The sequence below is a fragment of the Chlorocebus sabaeus genome, chromosome 24 (genome assembly GCF_047675955.1).
Source record: "Chlorocebus sabaeus isolate Y175 chromosome 24, mChlSab1.0.hap1, whole genome shotgun sequence".
NCBI lineage: Eukaryota > Metazoa > Chordata > Mammalia > Primates > Cercopithecidae > Chlorocebus > Chlorocebus sabaeus.
The window spans coordinates 31,845,875-31,864,710 of record NC_132927.1 but is presented as its reverse complement, the minus strand read 5'-3'; the positions used below and the strand labels follow the sequence as shown (position 1 = coordinate 31,864,710).

Sequence of the window (18,836 nt, the reverse complement as noted above, 5' to 3'; positions counted from 1 at the left end):
AAAGTAAGAAAACAGGTTTGTAGGGAGGTAGAGGTCAGTTTCCAACAATCTGAGTTTGTGGTGTCCTGGAATGTCACTTGATACCTAGTAAGCAGTTCTGGATCTTTGAGTATGGAACTTGAGAAAGGAATCCTGGCTAGAGAGAGAATTCAGGGCAGTTTATCAGTGGATAGCCGAGTAAAATCCTTGAGAATCACTGGTCTATTTAATCTGACCTATAAACCCACTTTTCTCTGTAGTTTAGAGGCATATTCAAACACTAATTACTCTGATATGATCCTCCCAACACATCATCTTATATATCCCCTATCCCCCAAAAGAAACTTGAAGGGAAGTCCTAACCATCTACCTAGTTCAAATTCTCTTAGAGCATGCCCCAGGATAGGGAAGGTACGTTAGCCACGTGATTAACTTTTCAGAAAGATACAATTCTGATTTTGCACGTTCACTTTGGTTGTTTTCATTATTGGTAAAGTATAATACTATTAACCATATTAATCCTCACTGCATTAGATAGGTACTATAATTCCATTTAACACGAGAAAACAGGCGCAAAGATTAAGGAACTTGCCCCAAGTCACACAGCTATTAAGTAGGTGAGTGAGCCAAAATTCAACCTAGTTCCAAGACCCAGCCCCTTCACCCTACTTTCTTTGCTGTAGTTTTAGCCAGATTTTAAAGCAGCCACAGCAAGTTAAATTCCCTTATTCCGCTCCCATTCCGTTTACCCAGAATCCTTAGGGTATGGTATTACAATTTTCTGCACAAGTTTGAGGCTGTAACTCATAGTCTTGGCCTGAGCCAGCAGATGATGACATTTTGTTTGGCAGACTAGCCCCTCTAATATAACTCTCCCCTTGCTTCGGGACCTGTTGCCCCTCAGCAGACCGGAAAAACAACAGCGCCTGGGACAGGCACCCGAGGGGGGAGAAGGGTCCGGGGGGTCGCCGGGCCGGGAAGGCTCGCCGGGATCCCAGCCCGCCTCCCCCAGGCCCCTCCTCCTGGCCCAGAATGCACCCGGTTGAAAACAAAATCCCACGTGACTGGCTCTCCTCTCAGGCCATCATGGCGTCTCCCAGTGGGAAGGGACCCCGGGCGCCGGAGGCTCCTGGGTGCGGGCCCCGGCCGCTCGCCCGGGACCTGGTGGACTCTGTGGACGACGCAGAGGGGCTGTACGTGGCTGTGGAGCGCTGTCCGCTGTGCAACACTACCCGCCGGCGGCTGACCTGCGCCAAATGCGTTCAGAGCGGCGATTTCGTCTACTTCGACGGCCGCGACAGGGAGAGGTACGGCGGCCGCCACGGCCCTATTGTTTCTTCTGCTGTGTCTCCTCCAGCCAGGCGGCCAAAGGCTGGAACCTGGGGCTCCCCGTCCGGGCACGAGATCCCGGCGAGAGGAGGGAGAGAGAGGGAGTGTAGCTAACTGCTCTGCACTGGAGCTTTGCTACCGGAGGACAGCGTAGGGGCCAGATGAGGGAAGGTCGCCGTTTCCCCATCACCCACCCAAGAGGAGTTTGACCCCACGGTGCTCTTGGCCACTGGGGAAAAAAGGAGTAAGTGGTGACTCTCTGGAGAAGTTTTCCCCTGTAGCTGCCGTTGACTTGGATTCCCAGCTCTTTGCTGTATGTGCTCCCATTCAAAAGCTTGGCTTTCTGTTTTTTAAAGCACATTTATACTCATTCTCTAGAGAAGAGAGTAGAAGAGAATCAAATAACTGCTCTAGAGGGATTTGGGCCTGGTAGTCTGTCACAGATGGACTTTGTTATCAGACATACTTACTCTAATGTGTGAATTGGGGCTTGCTGTTAACTCCCTTTTCCCCTCCCTGCCTCTAAAGATTATTTTGGATTCTTAGGAATTTGTGGAAGTGTTTTGGCCTTGTTTTAAAATTCAGATTGAGAGCTGCATGCTTTTAGCTAAGAGAATTGCTTTTAGGAACATGTTTTGGTTCCATTTCGAAATCTAAACAGAGAGCTACAAGTTCTTGGTTAAGAAAATTGAAAAATTAGCGTGATTAGCTGCAGGGTCTCCCACTCTCAACTTCTGTTTCAACAACTTAGTGTCAATGATAGTAAGATAGCTAGCATTCTGAGCACAAAAATTCAGGTATTAATTCATTAGCAACAACCCAATAACTTATCCCCAACTTACTAGGAAGCTGCACAGTAAGTGGTTTGCCCTAGGTCACACAAATAAGTGTAGGAACAAGAATTAAAATTCAGACAGCTTGGACCTATGTACCCGCATTTAACCACTAGATACTATATCCTCTATATTTGGGAATGTTTTGAGTTCTTAGTATTTCTGTGATCGTGGATGGAGTTTCTTTCTCTTTTGAGGAGATTTGAATGACAAACTCTTTTTTAGTTTGTTGCTGTCTCATTGGTGCTCTTGATGACTTTAGAAACTGCTTAATGTAGAAAGTGATAGCTTTAAAAATTAAACCAGTTATAAAAATACTGGATATGAGGTGGAAATGTCTAACTGATGGATTTAATTGAGGATTTAGTTCTGGACCTTCTTGTCTGTCTACACGTTTTACTATATCTATTCACATAATTTAAATATCATCTATGTGCTTAAGACTGCCAGACTTGCATCTCCAACCTAGACTTCTCTAAAGTCCAGAAAACAGCTGCCTATTCAACATCAATATTTAGATTTGTAATATCTTCATTTTAATATGGCACACTGAACTCCTTATTTTCCATCATAAATCTGTTTTCCCATGCTCATCCCAACCCAATAAATGTCAATCTCATTGTTCGTTTGGTTCAGGCTAAAAAACCTTTCAGTTCTCCTTGACTCCTCTCTTAACCCGACTCTATTTAGTCCCATCAACAAATCCCATCTACTCTTCACAACTTATCTTAAAACTGACCCTTTCACCATCACCTGGTCCAATCTACCAGAGACATAAGGTTATTTCCTCTTATGTCTCTGCTTCCATCCTTGCTCCCCTTTTATGCAATTTCCATGTTGCAGCCAGCGTTATGCTACTCCTCCATTTCTGTTCAAATCTTCCAGTGGTTTTTCATTTTACCCAGAGTAAAAGCTGGAGTCCTTAACCAAAGTTCTATATTATCTGTTCCTCTGATTTAATCTCCTATTATTTTCTCTCTTAACTAATCTGCTGTGCCACTGTGGCCTCCTTGTCTGTCCTCAGACATACCAAGAACACTCCTTCCTCAGGACCTTTGCAATGGTATTTAGACAGTCAGAAACTCTTTCTCTGTCAAACATCTTCAGGGCTGCCTCTTTTTTTTTTTTTTTTTTTTTTTTTTTTTTTTTTTTAAGGTGCCTGCTCATACCTTAGAGAGTATCTTTCTGATCCTTCTATTAAAATGCTAACCTCTCGCCTATTTAACCAGCTTTATTATCTTTTCTTTTCCATAACACTTATCACCATCTGATGGTTGTGCATATTAATTTATCTAACTGCCCCCCACCCCAGTGTTACAAACTCTATGAGGGCAAGAGTTTTTCTCTTTTATATGCTGTTGTATTCTCACATAGTAGAAGCTCAATAAAGATTTATGGAATGATTGAACTGACTCTATCACTCTTTCCCAAACTCAGTTTCTAGACCATTTCAGTATTATTCATCATGATCTATTTGTTACTAAAGCCAGAAACCTGGGAGTTATGCTAGACTTTTCTTTTTCTCTTACTCTCTGCATCCAAATAATCAGCAAGTCTAATTCATTTTGATGTCAAAATATGTCTTGAATCTATCTAACTTTTAGTTCAGACCACCATCTTTTCTCTCCTGACTACTTAGTGATCTCCCTTCTTTTACTCAGACAACTCCTCCCTACCTTGCCTCTGGTCTCCAAACACAATAGAAATGTAAATAAGCCACAATAGAAATGTAAGTAAGATAATGTCACTGTTTTGCTTAAACCTCTCCTTGGCTCCCATTGCATTTAAAATAAAATCCAAGCTCCTTACTGTGGCATATGAAGCCTCCTGTGATTTGGCTACTGTTTGCCTCTGTAACTTAGACTCTGAGGTTGAGTTTAAAATGTGGGCTTTCGACTCATGCTCCCTTGAATTGAGTCCAAGCTCCACCACTTGCTATGTGATTTTTTTTTTTTTTTTTTTTTTTTTTGAGACAGGGTCGTGCTCTGTCACCCAGGCTGGAGTGCACTGGCACAGTCATGGCATGCTGCAGCCTCAAACTCCTGGGCTCAAGCAATCCTCCCATCTTAACCTTTTGAGTAGGTGGAACTACAGGCATGCACCACCACACCTGGCTAATTTTTAAATTTTTTGTAAAGACAAGGTCTCCCTGTGTTGTCCAGGCCGATCTCAAACTTGTGGGCTGAGCCATCCTCCTGTCTCAGCCTCCCAAAGTGTTAGGATTACAGATATGAGCCACCGCACGCGGCTGCTATGTAGTTTGAGGAAGTTTTTTTGACGGGGGAGGGGACAGGGTCTCACCTTGTCACCCAGACAGTGCAGTGGCAAGATCACAGCTCACTGCAGCTTTGACTTCCCTGGGCTCAAGCGATTCTCCTGTCTCAGCCTCCCTGGTGTCTGGGACTACAGGCATGCATCAACACGCCTAACTAGTTTTTTTGTATTTTTTGTGGAGACAGGGTTTTGCCATGTTGCCCAGGCCGATCTTGGACTCCGGAGCTCAAGCCATCCGCCAGCCCAGGCCTCCCCATGTGCTGGGATTACAGGCGTGAGCCACCATGCCTGGTCCTGAGCAAGTTTCTTAACTTCATGTTTATTTCATTTTGAAAATGGCAGGTTATCTAACTCCATAGGTTTCTGGTAGTGATTACCTAAGAGCATGCATTTAAAGTGTTTAGCATGATGCCTAGAATGTATTAAGCACTCAAATAAGTTCATCCCTGTGCTCCCTCTTTTTCACTGCTCCACAGTTATAGGCCTTCTGTCAAATCCTCAGTCACATGAAACTTCCACCAATGGGGCTTTTTCTTTGCCGTTTCTTCTGCCTGGAACACTTTTCCTCCTGATTGATACCTTGTCTTTCACCATTCAACTTAAAGTCCACTTCCTTCGGTGAGGCCTTTCCTGACCTCCCTCACTAAGATAGGTTCCCACCTCCATCTTTTCCCCCATTCATTATTTGCTGTCAAAATACCCTATTTCTTTCATGGTACCACACATGATGTGTAATACTATTTATTTGAGAAAGATGGCCACATCCGGAATGTAGTTTCATGAAGGCATGAATTCTGGTCTTGTTCTTTCAGATCACCAGCCCAGCAGCAGCAGGTAGCAGAACTTAGGCGTGTTGTTGAAGGAGTGTCAAAAGCAATACAACTTTTGAAACTCAACATAGGGGTTGGGTGCAGTGGCTCATGCCTGTAATCCCAGCAGTTTGGGAAGCCAAGGCAGGCGGATCACTTGAGATCAGGAGAGCGAGACTAGCCTGGCCAACATGGTGAAACCCTATCTCTACTAAAAATACAAAAATTAGACCAAGTGCAATGGCTCACGTCTATAATCCCAGCACTTTGGGAGGCCGAGGTGGGCAGATCATGAGGTCAAGAGATCGAGACCATCCTGGCCAACATGGTGAAACCTTGTCTCTACTAAAAATACAAAAATAAGCTGGGCGTGGTGGCATGCGTGCCTGTGGTCTCAGCTACTCAGGAGGCTGAGGCAGGAGAATCGCCTGAACCCGGGAGGTGGAGTTTGCAGTGAGCCAAAATCGTGCCACTGCACTCCAGCCTGGTGACAGAGTGAGACTCCATCTCAAAAAGACAAAAACAAAAACCAAAATTAGCTGGGTGTTGTGGTGCAGACCTGTAATCCCAGCTACTCTGGAGGCTGAGGCCTGAGAATCGCTTGAACCTGGGAGGCAGAGGCTGCAGTGAGCCGAGATCATGCCACTGTACTTCAGCCTGGGCGACAGAGCAAGACTCCATCTCAAAAAAAAAAAAAAAAAAAGGAAAGAAAAGAAAGAAAATCTCAAAAATTCTTGGCTAAATGTGAGCATTAGATTTTCAGAAGAGAGATATGTTGTAGTGGATTTCCTTTCCTGACCAAGCAGAAAAATATAAAGCAAATACCAGAACCATTCAGAATTTAGAATAAAAAAGAAATTTTAGGGTTCAGGGATAACAAAACTGTCACAGTGGTCTGCTTAGGTCAGCTTCATCTAACTCTCCATCTTTCTCTTTTCCAAACTATGTGTTTTAAGAAGAATAGTTTGTTAGTTTTTCTTTGTTTCTAGAATTGTGCCCAATATCTAGTAGGGTGAAAGAATCTCTTGAGACCCAGGACCGTTGTTCTAATAGCCAAATATTTTTTAATGAGCTCTCATTGTGCACTGTTATGTGCACAAAATGTTCTGGCAATACAGAGGAGAAAGACGGGTCTCTGCTCTCAAGGATTTTTACTGACTGTCAATAGGCCTTGAATTGTGTGGGCCACAGGTTGATTGTGAGATATTCTATCTTCATTATTTTTGAAAATTTTGTATTCTGTGATTGCCTTTAGACTCTTTTTCCTTTTAACTCCATGATAAGCCTCTCACTAACTATAGAAAACCACTTGTTAATAAAATATGGAACCTTACAGCACAGTTTTAAAACCCTTGTTTAACCTCTGATTTTCAGTAAATTAGCCAAACCGGCTGTGCATACATGGATCTTGAATGTGATCATGCGTATCAAAGTTCTTGTAAAGGTAAATGTATTTTTTTAAGGTTCCATTAACAGACTAGCTGAATATCTAGGTTTTAGTGGTTTGGCAGCTCAAGGAAAATTAAGTATTAAAGAAATAAATCGATCTCACATTAATTAGTTCCTTTGACTCTTAAGGAGGGAACCATGTGTCTTTATATACGTTTGGGGACAATATGAGTTTGGCAGACAGATTAGTTGAGAAATACCTAAACTTATTATTTTTTTGTTGTTGTTCAGTGGGAAGACTTCCCTACAACTTTGGTGTCCTCACCACATCATCCTTTCCTCGTCTCCCACCTTGCCCCCAGTCCTGAACAGTACCTCCTCTACTTTCTCATCTGCCTTTTCTCCCCCCACTCCCACCCCCAGGGGAGACCCAGCCTTCAGTGTAAACTGAAGGTGCATTCCCTATCACCTGCCCTTTAAACTGTATGCTTCCTTAAGGGATGAAGAAGCAGAATGATATTAGGCAGTACCTCCAACACAATCTTCTTTGAATCTGTACTGCTGGACATATTAAAATTACAGGAACAGAACTATATGGATTATGTATTTGTCTGACACCAGAAATAGCACTGCTACCCAGTAGACACCTGATAGGTTGAAGTAATCTTTCCACTCACAACAGGAAAGAAATTGGTTACCAGTTCTTGTTAGATGGGGGAATGGGACTGAGAATTAATCTAAGGATACCTGGGGAAATGTACCTGCTGGTTTAGGAGCCCTTGATTTTCACATGTGGATTAAAAAGAAAGACAAATTGTATGAACATCTAGGTACTACTTTATAATTATGTTTTCAGGAATGATGTCACATTATCTTCACTGACAAGTTTTAGAATATATGATTATACTTTTGCCAGGAAACAGGAATGCATGCCCTAAACAAATTGAGAAATGGGATAAAGGATGAAGAAGAAATTTAAATATTACTGCAGATTTCAAGGGGAAGGCACAACCAACATCCAAAAAATATCCTTTAGATACTTCTGTTCTGCCTCCAGTATATTTTGGGTTGTCAGCCACTGTGGCCCATATAAATCTATTGTCTTGAGAATTCAATTCTGTATACTGAACTCAGCAGAACAAAAGCTCTACAGGTAGACAGGAGTTCACCAGCCTTACAACTATTTCACTGTGTCTTTCAGAGGGTCTCAGTTCCTGTCCCATGGAGTTTGTTTATGGTGTTTCCACCAGAAAATGTGGATCTGCTAGGAAAATATAACTTGTTTTCAGCCAGTATCACTGACTACTCTTACGATTATACCTTCTAGAACTTATAAAAGGTTTTTGCATTTACTATCTCAATTCTTCTCTACCCTCACCCCATGAGTTATTAATGTATTTAAAGCAGAAAAAACTGGGTCTCAGGGTTGTTGTGACTGACTTACTCCCGGGTTCTGCTAATTCTTAAGTTCATATTTGGATCTGAACTATATTTCTATACTGTGTGCATGTGTGTGTGTAACAGTATCAGAAAAGAAAAACATTCCATTTTGTTATATAGATTGTGCTATATCTTGGAAGGTCGTATGTGTTCTAGTGAACCAAGGGCTGGGATTAACCCTGGAGAGGCAGCACCCCTCACGTGTACACCCTGCCACTGTGTGAAGATTCCTGAAATGCCCAGTTTCTCTCACCTCTAGATATTTTCAAGGCCTGTCGTAATGCAAAAGAGTTTTCATAATCTCAAGTCTCTTTTGAACACCAAAAGACAGACTTCATGGAAAATAAAATGTGATTATATAAAAATAATCCTGAGATTTGCCACCTCCTGTTGCTAGGGAAGGTACTGAATTGATGTGATGATGGAAATTGAGTGCTTACTTGCGCATGGCAGAGCAGTGATGGCACATCTCAGAGGGTTGTGTAAGGATTCAGAGAGAGCGTGTGTTTTCTTTTAGAAACTGCCAGAAAGGAGCAGGGTGCTTTAGGGATCAGGGTTGTAGTTAAGGTGTCATTGTGAGGTTTCAATGAGTGTTTTTTAAGTAAAGTTGAACTACTTTCAGCCAGAGCCAAGTGAAAGTCTCCAGCCCTAGTTTAATCCTTTAAAATATTTTTCAGATGAATTTGTAGTCATGTCTTAAAATGGAAAACTTAGCTCCCTTAATAATCAGAGTCTGTTTGGGATAGATATTTGTGAAATCCTCTTGAGCTGACCTGCCTCAAGTAATTGATGTAATCCAGGCTCCCAGAAGGTCAGTTCCTTGGGTCTCCTGCTTGGTAAAGAATAACTCTCAGTGACCATTTCCAGCCCATCAAATTTAAAAAACATTTTTATTTTGGATATTTTCTTCAAACAAGATGTTGTTGAATTTGAGTATTTTGAATTTTAAGTTTATATTTTAAATCAAAATGCATGTTTTTAAAGAGAGCTAAATATTGTAAATATGATATTTGAAATTTTGAAATGTTTAGCTCAAACATTGTAGAAATAGGAAAATTCTCTCACAATCCCACCACATAAAGGTGCCTCTATTATGGATGAGGCACAGTCCTGAATATTCTATGCATATTCTCTGCCAGAGTGGGATCACGCAACACAACTGTTTTGCTGAGTTTTTTTTTGTTTTTTTTTGGGGGGTTTTTTTGGTCATTTAACATACCTAAACATCTTTTCATGCCAGTACACAATATTATTCCTTTTACAGCTGTAAATTTTTATCTTTTTAAAACCCAAAGTTAGAATCATTCAGTCACTTCATGAAAAAAAAGATTATATATGACTATCCCTTTTATTTTTCTGTTTATTTACTATTTTACAAACAAAAATGAACTTTTCTGTTTTTGTTTCTAAAGGATGCCTCAGTTCAGAGTAAGTTGAATGAGGGAACTGTAGTATACATTTTCTCTGTGTGCAGAAGAAGCGAGTGTAGTTGGGACTGCCTTATCCTGGTTTCGTAATCCCTCAGTCTCTTCTATAGAACTGTATTCTATAGTTGAGTTTAATGCATGGTAAGATTAAGTGCAGAATCACTCATTGCAGTGAAGAAGCGGAAAGCTGGCATATGTGTGTGCTAAGCATCTGTACCCACTGCTTTCACATTTATCTTATTTAATCCCTTTACCAAGGAGTATGTAAGCATTATTCGCATTTTACAAATGAGGAAACTAAACAACACTTTGTTTCTATTTTATTTTATTTTATTTTTTGAGACATGGGTTCTAACTCTGTCACCCAGGCCAAAGTATAGTGTAGGATCATAGCTCACTGCAACCTCTAATTCATGGCTCAAAGGATCCTCCTACCTCAGCCTCCAGAGAAGTTAGGTCTACAGCCATGTACCACCATAGCCAGCTATTTTTTAATATATATGTATTTTTTTTTTATAGAGATGGAGTCTTACTATGTTGCCAGGCTGGTCTTGAACTCCTTGACTCACATAATCTTCCTGCCTCACACTCCTAAAGTGTTGAGATTACAAGTGTGAGCCACCACACCTGGCCTGTTTCTAATTTCCGTGAATGATTTTTAACCTTTATTCCTGATAGTGGAATATATTTATGCTATGCTTTCTCATATCCTAAATATTCTAACATAAGGTTAAAAAATCGTGATAAGGACCAGGTTTTTAAATCTTATTTGCCTATGAAAATCATACTCTTGTATGATTAAAGAATAAAAGCGTACTCATATCTTTGCCTATAAAAATATTTTAATGTCTTTTGTGGCAATATACTATCATTTAGTCTTTCTCCCATTGAACACTAGTTTCCATTTCCTTGCAGTTAGGCCTGATTTTGTGATTGGTGCCTTCAAACATGAATCTTTCGTCATCTCTGTTATTTTCTTAGGATAGATTCTTTGAAATGCAATAACCGAATCAAATGGTTGGATATTTTTTTTTAGGCCCTCAATTGCTTATTTGAAATCTATTTTTTGCCTTTCTTAAAATACATTAGTAGTGTTTCTGAGACTTTTCATTGCCATAACCTTAGTAAGTAAATGTGTAACCCTGGGATGAGGGAAAGAACTGGACAGGCAGGTAGAGGGGTGAGAGTTACTTTATGAAAGGTGCTATGCTTGGGACATAGTAAGTGCTCAGTAAATTGTGGGCGTTATAGTGAGGCTAGTTATTCCTAGCACAGTATTAATAGTCTGCATCCCTAATAGAGTGCATGCCCTGGTGGTGTTTTTCTGGTAATAAAGGGCAGACTTATGTGAATAGTCTGACCTGTGGTTAGGTCCACTCAGTTGCCCATAATTGTAGTCGGGGTACAGAGTGGAAGTGAGACTCGCGTTCATAACCGCTACCGCATTAGTAGCATACTCCCATCACTGTTTTCCCATTTGGCATGTTGAAATGCTTTGGTGCGTTTACATAGAATTTTCTCTGCCTCCATGCCCTTCCTTCCCTTAACAGGATCAACTCTGGCTCACCCTCAGGTCTCAGCTTGGACAGGCAGTGCTCCCGGGTGGCTCCCTCTGAAGCCCGAGCTGGGTTGTGTGCTCTCTGTCGTGCCACTGGGGCTGTGTATGAGCACCCTTCTCCTTGTTCCCATCAGTCTGCATCACAGAGGGATTGCTGGAAAGTCAGTTTAAGGGAGTACCTTTTTTTAACAGAAAAAAATAATAAGTCATAAAAGTATGGAAGAATTTATGAAACAACAAAGTTCATTTGAGAGAATACTTTTTTAGGGGGGAGCAACCCAAGTCATTTAAGTGTGGAATAATTTAGTAAATAATATAGAAGGCTTTTTTAACTGGGAGAGAAAATACAGGAAATAGTGTTGTAAGAGCCAGGCATGGAACAGATTCACTGGCAGATTTCTTTCAGAAAACAGCACAAAAACTAGTGCCATTAAACAACAGAAAAATGATTTGTGCCTACATTAAAGTTCAGAAAATTCTGTAGAGCAAAAACATAAGTAACAAGAGAATAGAAAAAATGTTTTGTGTGAAAGAAAAATGTCCAATTTCCCTGCTAAATAATCCTCCAAGGGGAAAAAAAAAAAACCTATTAAAAAATTGGGTGAAGGACATAGGGAAATAACAAGAAAAATCAGTAGCCAATAAAATATGAAAAGTTGTTCAAACTTTCTAATAATGAAATAAATGCAAATAAACGAATTACGAACCATCTCTCAGAGGGAGGGATGGGAAGCCAATCAGATTAGCAAAGAATAAAAAGAAATGTCCAATGTCTGGGGAGAGTGTGAGAAAACAGGTTCTGTTGGTGGGGTTGTAAATTGTATGAAGTGTTTTGGAGGAAATTTTGAGGATTACCCACAATTTTGCTTATAAATATCTTTGACTAAGAAGTTTATTTTATTTTATTTATTTATTTTGGGACAGTTTCACTCTGTCACACAGGTTGGAGTGCAATGGTGTGATCTCGGCTCACTGCAACCTCCGCCTCCCAGGTTCAAGCGATTCTCCTGGCGCAGCCTCCCAAGTAGCTGGGATTACAGGCATCAACCACCACACCCGGCTCATGTTTGGTATTTTTAGTAGAGACAGAGTTTCACCATGTTGGCCAGGCCGGTCTCAAACTCCTGACCTCAGGTGATCCACCCACCTCGGCCTCCCAAAGTGCTGGGATTACGGGCATGGGCCACTGTGCCCAGCCCGGTTTATTTTATTTATAGGAATTTTTCAGAGAGAAACTTAAAAACCTGTAAAGGTACACTAGGCTATTCATTTGTATCGTTACTGATCATAGTGAAAATTTGGAAGGAAGACTGGTGTTCACCTGTAGAGGTTTATATAAATAAATTACATGGCATCCATCCAGCGAAATGCTGTGCACCTGTTAGTGAATTAGATCAATATGTTCTGGCATGGTAAAAGAGACCAAGATATTTTATGTGACAGCTGCAATTTGGAAAACAATATGTGAAATATGGATCCCCCTACACACACTTTTAAAAACTATATATATAATATGTATCATTAAATTTGGTTTGACTATAGTGATACTCTTATTTTTCACCTCTTGGAAGCTGTATTGAGAAAGCACAGACTTGTGGAATGAATTTTTTCTCCTTCTGTGAGTGGTGGGATGGAGAATGCAGAGCCTGGATGAGTGACCGAGTGAGCAGTTGCAGCCCTGACCCACCCATGTGGCTTGGTAGCATCTGCTCTTTAGCTTTGCTGATACCACCTATTTTTGATTTCTTTCATGAAGGAGGACGTGACTCATGAAGTATTAGGTTGGTGCAAAAGTAATTGCTGTCTTTGCTGTTCCTTTCAATATTTGATGCACTAGTACTTATCTTTTGTTCGTTATTCCTGCTGCCAGCTGTATATTTGTTTGTAAGAGTTTGTTTCTTTTGTGTTTTTAACAAACTCTGAGAAAATCAACCAGCTCACTATTAAGATGGACACAGTTGTCTGTCTTCCCAATTTGTTTTAGAGCAAAGTGGCATTTTTACAACAGACCTCAAAGGAGAACTTTTATGGCCTCTAAAGTCAAGATTTTATTTTGCCGTGTCAGTCCTTTGCATGGTTTGAGATTGCTAACTTGTGAGTTTGTTATTTTCTACATTATCAGAACATAAATCACCATGTTGTCTCAGTGATGTAAAAGTAAATACCGTATTAGTCTCTCATTTTTGATACAAGGAAATGAAAGCATATAACAAGTGATAGGTCCAAGAATTCAAGTCAACTGCAGGAGAATTTATAATTAGACTTCTTAGTATTCTGGAGGATGCCTTGTTCTGTGTCACAGGTACATAGTAAATGCCTGATAGACTGATTGATGAATCTGTGGGTTCATCCACATTCCACATTGGTTTCTGAGTTTTCTAATACTGTTTCACGCTGTTGCCACCTTACTGGACGTTGCAGTGCTATCCAGTAGAACTTTCTGCAATGATGGGAATGTTCTTGTTATGCATGCCATCCAGTAAATCATATGTAGCTGTTGAAACGTGGATGGTAGTACAACTGAGAAACTGAACTTTTAATATAATTTTAATTAATTTAAATGTAAATAGTCATAAGTATATAGTTCTGTCACATATAATATTGCCTATTTGCTTCTTCTGTTTAATGAATATTGTGCATTTTCAGTGATTATTAAATTTGTTAGGGTCATGATTAGACCATTGTATTTCTTCCTGTTAGATATCTTGGGGTAGGTTTCAAACATGGGGTTACAGAAGTAGTATTTTAGAAAGACATGTTTGTCCACATTATTTTTAGGTCTGTTATGGCCTATTGAATAGTTTTCCTTTATGCTGGGAGATAGCCAAAAGCCTATTCTTGAACACCACATCATGTTACTGCAGCATGAGTCATTATCCCTGTTCCCTTGAAAATGGTCAGTGGGTCACATTCACTCCATAGTCAGTTGTATGATGTTAGTCATACAATTTTTTTTTTTTTTTTGTCCATGCCCTTATTAAGCAGCAAGCCACATTTTAGGCACTTAGTAGCCATATGTGGCTGGTGGCTACCACATTGAACAGCACAGATCTAGCAGACATTTATAGAACACTGCCCAACAGCTGTAGAATACACATTATTTCAAGTATACATTGGAACTTTCTCCACGGCATACCATATGTAAAGCCATAAGATGTTCTCAAGTCACAAGATTGAAATCACACAATGTATTTTGTAGCTATATCAAAATGAATTAAATTAGAAACAGTAACAGTAAGCTACCTAGAAAAGCCTGTATATCTGAAAATTAAACAATATGCCTCTAAATAACGGATGGGTCAGAAGGATTCTTATGGAAGATTAAAAGTTTCAAACTAAATGATAATGAAAATACACAATATCAAAACTTAGGATATAGCTAGAACAGTGCATAGAAGGAAATTTAAAACTTCATGTGATTATATTTGAAAGGAATAGAAGTTTAAAATTGACCTGAGTTATCACCTTGAACTGCAAAATTAAAAAAAAAAAAAAAAAAAAGACCCCCAAGTAAGTTAGCAAGAAGAAAATAAGGATAGAAAACTGGCAAATAGAAAATAGCAGCTGCAGCCGGGCACAATGGCTCTCGCCTATAAGCCTAGCACTTTGGGAGGCCGAGGCAGGCGGATCACCAGGTCAGGAGATCGAAACCATCCTGGCTAACACAGTGAAATCCCATCTCTATTAAAAATACAAAAACAAAATTAGCCAGACTTGGTGGCGGGCGCCTGTAGTCCCAGCTGCTCTGGAGGCTGAGGCGGGAGAATGGCGTGAACCCAGGAGGCGGAGCTTGCAGTGAGCCGAGATTGCACCACTGCACCCCAGCCTGGGCGACAGAGTGAGAAAAAAAAGAAAAAAGAAAATAATAACTGCAATGTGATACCCCTTCTTTTTGATAACTTTTACTAAGTAATTTGTTAGCCTGTAGTAACTAGCAATAAAATTAGTGGAAAAAGTGTACGTACAATTTTTTAAAATTTATTGTAAGGAATCAATTTATAGGAGAGAGCAGGATTGAGTCCAGATTAGTAATTAAAATTTGTTTTCTAGTGAAAGCATCTATTTCTTTGAATTCAAATTCACTTTAGTGTTCTGATGTTCCTGTTTTGACAAATAATTTAACCTGAGGGGAAGATATCTATAGACATTTTATAAACACAGGAAAGAATTTTAAAGTTGAGGATTTGAGCTTAGTTTTAAAAGAACCAAATGGTTAGCAGTTGTGTGCACCCCGTTGAAAAGATGTGTATTTACTGTCAGGACAATGACATTTTCACATGACTCTGCAGAATGATTGGTTCTTGGGAATTTGCATAGTCTCATTGAACTGAAAAAAATGAACATTTAAATAAGACATTGAATTTTTTCTTTTTTTTTTTCTTCTTTTTTTTTTTTTTTTTTAATTTATTTATTATTATTAAACTTCAAGTTGTAGGGTACATGTGCACAACGTGCAGGTTTGCTACATATGTATACTTGTGCCATGTAACATTGAATTTTTTCTTACAGGTTTATTGACAAGAAGGAAAGGTTAAGCCGACTTAAGAGCAAGCAAGAAGAATTTCAAAAAGAGTGAGTGTTTTATTTTGCCTTTTAATTTGTGGAGGTGATCTAGTCACCATTTGGTTTAATTCATTGCTGTGGTATGCAGATATATGGATTGCTGACTTACTGAATCTAGGATACAACCTCTCTTTTTTTTTTTTTTTTGAGACGGAGTCTTGCTCTGTCACCCAGGCTGGAGTGCAGTGGCTGGATCTCGGCTCACTGCAAGCTCTGCCTCCTGGGTTCATGCCATTCTCCTGCCTCAGCCTCCCGAGTAGCTGGGACTACAGGTGCCCGCCACCTCGCCCGGCTAGTTTTTTTGTATTTTTTTAGTAGAGACGGGGTTTCACCGCGTTAGCCAGGATGGTCTCGATCTCCTGACCTCGTGATCCGCCCGTCTCGGCCTCCCCAAGTGCTGGGATTATAGGCTTGAGCCACCGCGCCCGGCCACAACCTCTTAAAGTGTAGGAAAGGAGTACATCTGGGAGAGGTAAAGCAGGAGAAGCTACCAAGTTTCTAGAAAACTGGCCTCAGACCCTGTACGTGGTACAAAGTAGATACTCAATGAATCAAATCCCTGGCACTGGTAATTGATGTGTGAGTCCAGGACAGTTGGCATGATTAGTAGACTTAAATTAGTGCTGGTGGCTCCCATGGGGCATTACTGCTTCCATTTACCTTTCTTCTTTTATCCATATCAGTATATTACAACATATAGTCTGCACATTATCTATATCAGAATTCATTAGCTGAGATAATGGTTAAAAATTCAGATTCTTGGAATCCTATCCTCAGAGATTCTGATTCAGTAGATATGGGGTGAGGCCTAGGAATCTGACGGGTTTTTTTTGGGGGGGGGTGGGGCTGGGGAATCTGAGTTATTAACAGGTACACCTGATGAATATCTCACCCCCTAGGATTGAGAATTGTCCTATAGAACCTTCTGGTATAGAACCTGCTCCCTAGATGCACCCCAGATGTTTGCATCTCTGTGCCTTCATTCAGTTTCTCTCTACCTCAGTGTTTTTCCTGTTCTCTGAGTGCGCCCTGCCCAACTCAAGGTTCTTAAAGGGTCGTCTCTTTTGTGGCACCTCCCCAAACCATGCCAACATGGATGTCTTACACCCCCGATGAAAACAGTTAATGCTCAGGCCAGTGATTCCCAAAGTGTGACCCGAGCTTCTCTAGAGTCTGCAGTGGTCTGATAAACACATTCATGAGCAGTTTAAATCTAACAGGATATTCTGTATTAGAGAAACCTGCTTGAATTTATTTAACTCTGTAATTTCCCTAACTTCCTCAAACACAAAAAGTTTCTTTTTCCCATAGAACATTTTATTCCATAGAACCAATATTTGGAGATATTGGCATGTATCATTTCGTTGGGAACTATTAGATCATTAATTCTCTTGTAACTATTACTGTGAATTATGACGGATGGCAGTTACTGATGATGACTGAGGACAAAGGCTAAGACTCTTAGGCAGATTTATTGTGGACGTTTGTAGAAAGGCTCTTAGCAGTGTTCAGAACTACGAAAGGAAGGAGATGAAAAAAATTGCAGAGAACAGGGAATTTGGAAAACACTTTAAATGCTAAGTCCCATTTTAACATTTCTAGCCATTTCTGAGAACTTAATTTTAAAAGTGTTTGATTTTACATTTTTGAACTTAGAATTTTATTATTTTCAGGAACTTATTTTCTGTCTCTTTTCCTTACAGAGTGTTAAAAGCTATGGAAGGAAAATGGATAACAGATCAGTTGGTAAGTTGTAATACATGTTCTTTTTCTTGGGGCTAGATGTTTTTAAATTGGTAGAGCTTATAAAATCATTTTTAATTAAAATTTTTTAAAAATCATATTTGGCAGTCCTCTACTTAATCCACTTGTAGCGTAGCCTTCTCAAATATTTTGTCTAGTTACCAAAAATGGGTATCGGCAATTAATTATGGAGCCATCATAAAGGATAATTTTGAAATCTGGGGTGTTGACATAGAAAAACAAAGACAGTGGGCTATTCTCCTTTTTGCAAAAATTATTTATCATACACACTCCAAATGGATTAATGATTAAATGTGTCAGAGAAAATATGGGTGGGTATTTACATAATCTTAGAGTGGGGAGAACCTTTATAAACCATAGAGGAAAGCATTTTGACAGATTACATAACAGTTTAAAACTTCTGGCCAGGTGCAAGGGCTCATGCCTGTAATCGCAGCTACTTGGGAGGCTGAGGCAGGAGAATCACTTGAACCTGGGAGGCAGAGGCTGCAGTGAGCCAAGATTGCCTCACAGCACTCCGGCCTGGGCAACAAAGTGAGACTTCCTCAAAAAAAAAAAAAAATTTAACAATTAAAGAGTTTGGGGAAGGCGTGGCAGCAGCCAGGCAGCCCAGCTTTGCTAAGGCTCTAGAGGCGCTGTGCCTCGCAGGCGCTCGGCACATGCCTTCCCTGCAGCCAGCATGCCCAAGAGGAAGGTCAGCTCCACTGAAGGGGCCACAAAGGAAGAGCCCAAGAGGAGATCTGCATGGTTATCAGCTGAACTCGCTCCTGCAGAAGTGGAAACGAAGCTGAGAAAGCAGCAGGAAAGGATAAATCTTCAGACAAAAAAGTGCAAACAAAAGGGAAAAGGGGAGCAAAGGGGGAAAAGTCAGAAGTGGCTAACCAAGAAACTGAAGATTTACCTGCAGAAAACGAGAAACTAAAACTGAGGAGAGCCCCTTTTAAGTGTCGGTGCTTTTTTTTAAGAGGTGGAATCATTCTCTGATTGTTTACTTTTTGGTACAACCAGAAGATACTGTGGGATATTGAGTTATGGGAGGTTTTGACTGTCTTGGGTGTCAGCTTAACATTCCATAGTTGGGGGGTTAGTTTGTATGTCCTGTAATGCCAAACATACTAAATGGCACTATGGAGCCACAGTCCTGCATTTAATGTATTGAACATCTGTTCCCATGTTGTTTTTTAGTAGAACAGTTTCCTAAAGAAAACTGCTCCTTGATGATGGCTCTGAGCCCTGTCAGAATTTTGTGCACTCTGTGAGCTCTTTGGTCGTGGTAGTCCTGTTTTCCTAATAACTTTGATACTGTGCTATGAAAGATTGAAAATTTGAATATGTAGTGTACATGCTATTCGGTTGTGAATTGGTGGGACCTACGTAACAGCTTATCAACGTGTGAAGATACTGGTACTTGATGACCTCATAAGGAAAATTTGCTTCCAGATTTTAAGCTGGAAAGTCACTGGAATAACTT

General features: G+C 40.2%; 1 protein-coding gene across 1 annotated transcript in view; it reads left to right on the top strand.

Annotated features, from left to right (window-relative positions):
• The first annotated feature begins 1,038 nt into the window (after nucleotides 1–1,038).
• The window catches only part of ATG14 (autophagy related 14), a 49,535-nt gene continuing 31,737 nt past the window's right edge, over nucleotides 1,039–18,836 (top strand). Inside the window, exons 1-3 of the mRNA XM_073011001.1 lie at nucleotides 1,039–1,286; nucleotides 15,548–15,610; nucleotides 17,305–17,347. Coding sequence (XP_072867102.1) covers nucleotides 1,066–1,286; nucleotides 15,548–15,610; nucleotides 17,305–17,347 — 327 coding nt within the window. The 5' untranslated portion in view covers nucleotides 1,039–1,065. The remainder of the gene's footprint in view (nucleotides 1,287–15,547; nucleotides 15,611–17,304; nucleotides 17,348–18,836) is intronic.